Source organism: Pseudophryne corroboree, chromosome 5 (genome assembly GCF_028390025.1).
Source record: "Pseudophryne corroboree isolate aPseCor3 chromosome 5, aPseCor3.hap2, whole genome shotgun sequence".
Lineage (NCBI taxonomy): Eukaryota > Metazoa > Chordata > Amphibia > Anura > Myobatrachidae > Pseudophryne > Pseudophryne corroboree.
In genome coordinates, this window is record NC_086448.1 from 830,093,715 (window position 1) to 830,099,714 (window position 6,000).

Genomic DNA, 6,000 nt, shown 5'->3' on the forward strand with positions numbered 1-6,000 from the left:
CACGCAGCTTATAACGCAGGGGGCAGTTATTCATGTACATGCAGCTTATAACGCAGGGGCAGTTATTGGCATACACGCAGTTTATCACGCAGGGGGCAGTTATTAACGTACACGCAGCTTATAATGCAGGGGGCAGTTATTCATGTACATGCAGCTTATAACGCAGGGGCAGTTATTGGCATACACGCAGTTTATCACGCAGGGGCAGTTATTGGCGTACACGCAGCTTATAACGCAGGGGGCAGTTATTGGCATACACGCAGTTTATCACGCAGGGGGCAGTTATTGGCATACACGCAGCTTATAATGCAGGGGGCAGTTATTCATGTACATGCAGCTTATAACGCAGGGGGCAGTTATTGGTATACACGCAGCTTATCACGCAGGGGGCAGTTATTGGCGTACACGCAGCTTATCACGCAAGGGGCAGTTATTAGCGTACACGCAGCCTATAACGCAGGGGGCAGTTATTCATGCACATGCAGCTTTTAACGCAGGGGCAGTTATTGGCATACACACAGTTTATAACGCAGGGGGCAGTTATTGGCATACACGCAGCTTATAATGCAGGTGCAGTTATTGGTATACACGCAGCTTATCACGCAGGGGGGCAGTTATTGGCATACACGCAGTTTATAACGCAGGGGGGCAGTTATTGGCATACACGCAGTTTATCACGCAGGGGGCAGTTATTAACGTACACGCAGCTTATAACGCAGGGGGCAGTTATTCATGTACATGCAGCTTATAACGCAGGGGCAGTTATTGGCATACACGCAGTTTATCACGCAGGGGGCAGTTATTAACGTACACGCAGCTTATAATGCAGGGGGCATTTATTCATGTACATGCAGCTTATAACGCAGGGGCAGTTATTGGCATACACGCAGTTTATCACGCAGGGGCAGTTATTGGCGTACACGCAGCTTATAACGCAGGGGGCAGTTATTGGCATACACGCAGTTTATCACGCAGGGGGCAGTTATTGGCATACACGCAGCTTATAATGCAGGGGGCAGTTATTCATGTACATGCAGCTTATAACGCAGGGGGCAGTTATTGGTATACACGCAGCTTATCACGCAGGGGGCAGTAATTGGCGTACACGCAGCTTATCACGCAAGGGGCAGTTATTAGCGTACACGCAGCCTATAACGCAGGGGGCAGTTATTCATGCACATGCAGCTTTTAACGCAGGGGCAGTTATTGGCATACACACAGTTTATAACGCAGGGGGCAGTTATTGGCATACACGCAGCTTATAATGCAGGTGCAGTTATTGGTATACACGCAGCTTATCACGCAGGGGGGCAGTTATTGGCATACACGCAGTTTATCACGCAGGGGGCAGTTATTAACGTACACGCAGCTTATAACGCAGGGGGCAGTTATTCATGTACATGCAGCTTATAACGCAGGGGGCAGTTATTGGCATACACACACTTTATAACGCAGGGGGCAGTTATTGGCATACATGCAGCTTATAACGCAGGGGGCAGTTATTGGCGTACACGCAGCTTATAACGCAGGGGCAGTTATTGGCATACACGCAGCTTATCACGAAGGGGCAGTTATTGGCGTACACGCAGCTTATAACGCAGGGGGCAGTAATTGGCGTACACGCAGCTTATAACGCAGGGGCAGTTATTGGCATACACGCAGTTTATCACGCAGGGGCAGTTATTGGCGTACACGCAGCTTATAACGCAGGGGGCAGTTATTGGCATACACGCAGTTTATCACGCAGGGGGCAGTTATTGGCGTACACAGCTTATAATGCAGGGGGCAGTTATTCATGTACATGCAGCTTATAACGCAGGGGGCAGTTATTGGTATACACGCAGCTTATCACGCAGGGGGCAGTTATTGGCGTACACGCAGCTTATCACGCAGGGGGCAGTTATTAGCGTACACGCAGCCTATAACGCAGGGGGCAGTTATTCATGTACATGCAGCTTATAACGCAGGGGCAGTTATTGGCATACACACAGTTTATAACGCAGGGGGCAGTTATTGGCATACACGCAGCTTATAATGCAGGGGGCAGTTATTGGCATACACGCAGTTTATCACGCAGGGGGCAGTTATTGGCGTACACAGCTTATAATGCAGGGGGCAGTTATTCATGTACATGCAGCTTATAACGCAGGGGGCAGTTATTGGTATACACGCAGCTTATCACGCAGGGGGCAGTTATTGGCGTACACGCAGCTTATGCAGGGGGCAGTTATTGGCGTACACGCAGCTTATAACGCAGGGGGCAGTTATTGGCGTACACGCAGCTTATAACGCAGGGGGCAGTTATTCATGTACATGCAGCTTATAACGCAGGGGGCAGTTATTGGCATACACACACTTTATAACGCAGGGGGCAGTTATTGGCATACACGCAGCTTATAACGCAGGGGGCAGTTATTGGCGTACACGCAGCTTATAACGCAGGGGCAGTTATTGGCATACACGCAGCTTATCACGAAGGGGCAGTTATTGGCGTACACGCAGCTTATAACGCAGGGGGCAGTAATTGGCGTACACGCAGCTTATAACGCAGGGGCAGTTATTGGCATACACGCAGTTTATCACGCAGGGGCAGTTATTGGCGTACACGCAGCTTATAACGCAGGGGGCAGTTATTGGCATACACGCAGTTTATCACGCAGGGGGCAGTTATTGGCGTACACAGCTTATAATGCAGGGGGCAGTTATTCATGTACATGCAGCTTATAACGCAGGGGGCAGTTATTGGTATACACGCAGCTTATCACGCAGGGGGCAGTTATTGGCGTACACGCAGCTTATCACGCAGGGGGCAGTTATTAGCGTACACGCAGCCTATAACGCAGGGGGCAGTTATTCATGTACATGCAGCTTATAACGCAGGGGCAGTTATTGGCATACACACAGTTTATAACGCAGGGGGCAGTTATTGGCATACACGCAGCTTATAATGCAGGGGGCAGTTATTGGCATACACGCAGTTTATCACGCAGGGGGCAGTTATTGGCGTACACAGCTTATAATGCAGGGGGCAGTTATTCATGTACATGCAGCTTATAACGCAGGGGGCAGTTATTGGTATACACGCAGCTTATCACGCAGGGGGCAGTTATTGGCGTACACGCAGCTTATGCAGGGGGCAGTTATTGGCGTACACGCAGCTTATAACGCAGGGGGCAGTTATTGGCGTACACGCAGCTTATAACGCAGGGGGCAGTTATTCATGTACATGCAGCTTATAACGCAGGGGGCAGTTATTCATGTACATGCAGCTTATAACGCAGGGGCAGTTATTGGCATACACACACTTTATAACGCAGGGGGCAGTTATTGGCATACACGCAGCTTATAATGCAGGGGCAGTTATTGGCATACACGCAGCTTATAACGCAGGGGGCAGTTATTGGCATACACGCAGCTTATAACGCAGGGGGCAGTTATTGGCATACACGCAGCTTATCACGCAGGGGGCAGTTATTGGCATACACGCAGCTTATAACGCAGGGGGAAGTTATTGGCATACACGCAGCTTATAACGAAGGGGCAGTTATTGGCGTACACGCAGCTTATAACGCAGGGGCAGTTATTGGCGTACACGCAGCTTATAACGCAGGGGCAGTTATTGGTATACACGCAGCTTATCACGCAGGGGTCAGTTATTGGCGTACACGCAGCTTATAACGCAGGGGCAGTTATTGGTATACAAGCAGCTTATAACGCAGGGGGCAGTTATTGGTATACACGCAGCTTATAAAGCAGGGGGCAGTTATTGGCGTACACGCAGCTTATAACGCAGGGGCAGTTATTGGTATACAAGCAGCTTATAACGCAGGGGGCAGTTATTGGTATACACGCAGCTTATAAAGCAGGGGGCAGTTATTGGCGTACACGCAGCTTATAACGCAGGGGCAGTTATTGGCATACACACAGCTTATCACGCAGGCGGCAGTTATTAACATCAGGGGTTAAAGTGAGCCGGAATGGGGCGCAACTGCGTTCCGTCAGTTCCACTTGGAGACTGAATGCAGTTCTGCCTCCTCCGGCTCACCTAACCTGATGTGTGCCCGGTGCCGCAGGGAGATGCCGGGCGCCCGCTGAGATTGTGTTACCAGCGGGCGCCCAGCTCTCTCTCCACAGCGTCAGCCGGAGGCAGGAGCTCACTACTGAGCTCCGGCTTCCGGCTGTCAGTGCGTGCTTTGGGAGAGACGCTCTCCCACAGTGCCGAGGAGCGGACGCCGGAAGGATCACAGCGGTCGGACGCGGTTGCAGGGCTTGGTGAGTATGGTGTGTTTTTTTTTTACATGTGTGAGTGCCACTGCTTCTACTGGGGGCAAACTACAGGGGGGGGGGGGGCAAACTACAAGGGGCATAACTACAAAGGAGGCAGTTATTGGGATACACGCAGCTTATCGCGCGGGTGGGTCAGATGTATACACACACACTGATATCACACATGTACACACACAGACTGATATCACACATGTATACACACACAGACTGATATCACACATGTATACACACACAGACTGATATCACACATGTATACACACACAGACTGATATCACACATGTATACACACACAGACTGATATCACACATGTATACACACACAGACTGATATCACACATGTATACACACACAGACTGATATCACACATGTATACACACACAGACTGATATCACACATGTATACACACAGACTGATATCACACATGTATACACACACACTGCTATCACACATGTATACACACACACTGCTATCACACATGTATACACACACACTGATATCACACATGTATACACACACACTGATATCACACATGTATACACACACAGACTGATATCACACATGTATACATACACACTGATATCACACATGTATACACACACACTGATATCACACATGTATACACACACACACTGATATCACATGTATACACACACACTGATATCACACATGTATACACACACACTGATATCACACATGTATACACACACTGATATCACACATGTATACACACACAGACTGATATCACACATGTATACATACACACTGATATCACACATGTATACATACACACTGATATCACATGTATACACACACAGACTGATATCACACATGTATACACACACAGACTGATATCACACATGTATACACACTGATATCACACATGTATACACACACTGATATCACATGTATACACACACAGACTGATATCACACATGTATACATACACACTGATATCACACATGTATACACACACTGATATCACACATGTATACATACAGACTGATATCACACATGTATACACACATTATCACACATGTATACATACACACTGATATCACACATGTATACACACACACTGATATCACACATGTATACACACTGATATCACACATGTATACATACAGACTGATATCACACATGTATACACACACTATCACACATGTATACATACACACTGATATCACACATGTATACACACACACACACTGATATCACACATGTATACATACACACTGATATCACACATGTATACACACACTGATATTACACATATACACTGATATCACACATGTATACACACACACTGATATCACACATGTATACACACACTAGCATGACACGGGCGCCTCTCACCACATGATCTGCCGCCGCTGTTCGAGGAGACCCTGCAGCGCCCGGAGATCCCGGCACACCGACCACCATGGCTACTGACAGTATACTCTCTCCGTACTATCACACAGGTGAGCTGCTGAGCCCCGGACACGCCCACCCCACACGCGGCCCCGCCCCCTCCCGGCACCTGGCCAGTTACAGAAGCGGGGAGTGCGCGAGCACCAGCGCGAGAGGGGAGACAGCGCCTCAGCCACAGGCAGTTACTGACCGGGGCACACACGTGACCAGCTTCCCACCGCGTGACGAGCCATTGCCGCCGCTTCACACCGCTGACCAATAGGCAGGGGGTAGCTGGGCGGGGACATGTAAATGAGGGAGCTGG

The 6,000-nt window shown here is 49.0% G+C and overlaps 1 protein-coding gene across 1 annotated transcript in view; it reads right to left on the reverse strand.

The window, feature by feature from the left end:
- Positions 1–5,781, reverse strand: part of LOC134928617 (meiosis-specific coiled-coil domain-containing protein MEIOC-like) — a 132,761-nt gene extending 126,980 nt beyond the window's left edge. Inside the window, exon 1 of the mRNA XM_063924543.1 lies at positions 5,640–5,781. Coding sequence (XP_063780613.1) covers positions 5,640–5,708 — 69 coding nt within the window. The 5' untranslated portion in view covers positions 5,709–5,781. The remainder of the gene's footprint in view (positions 1–5,639) is intronic.
- Positions 5,782–6,000: the final 219 nt, after the last annotated feature.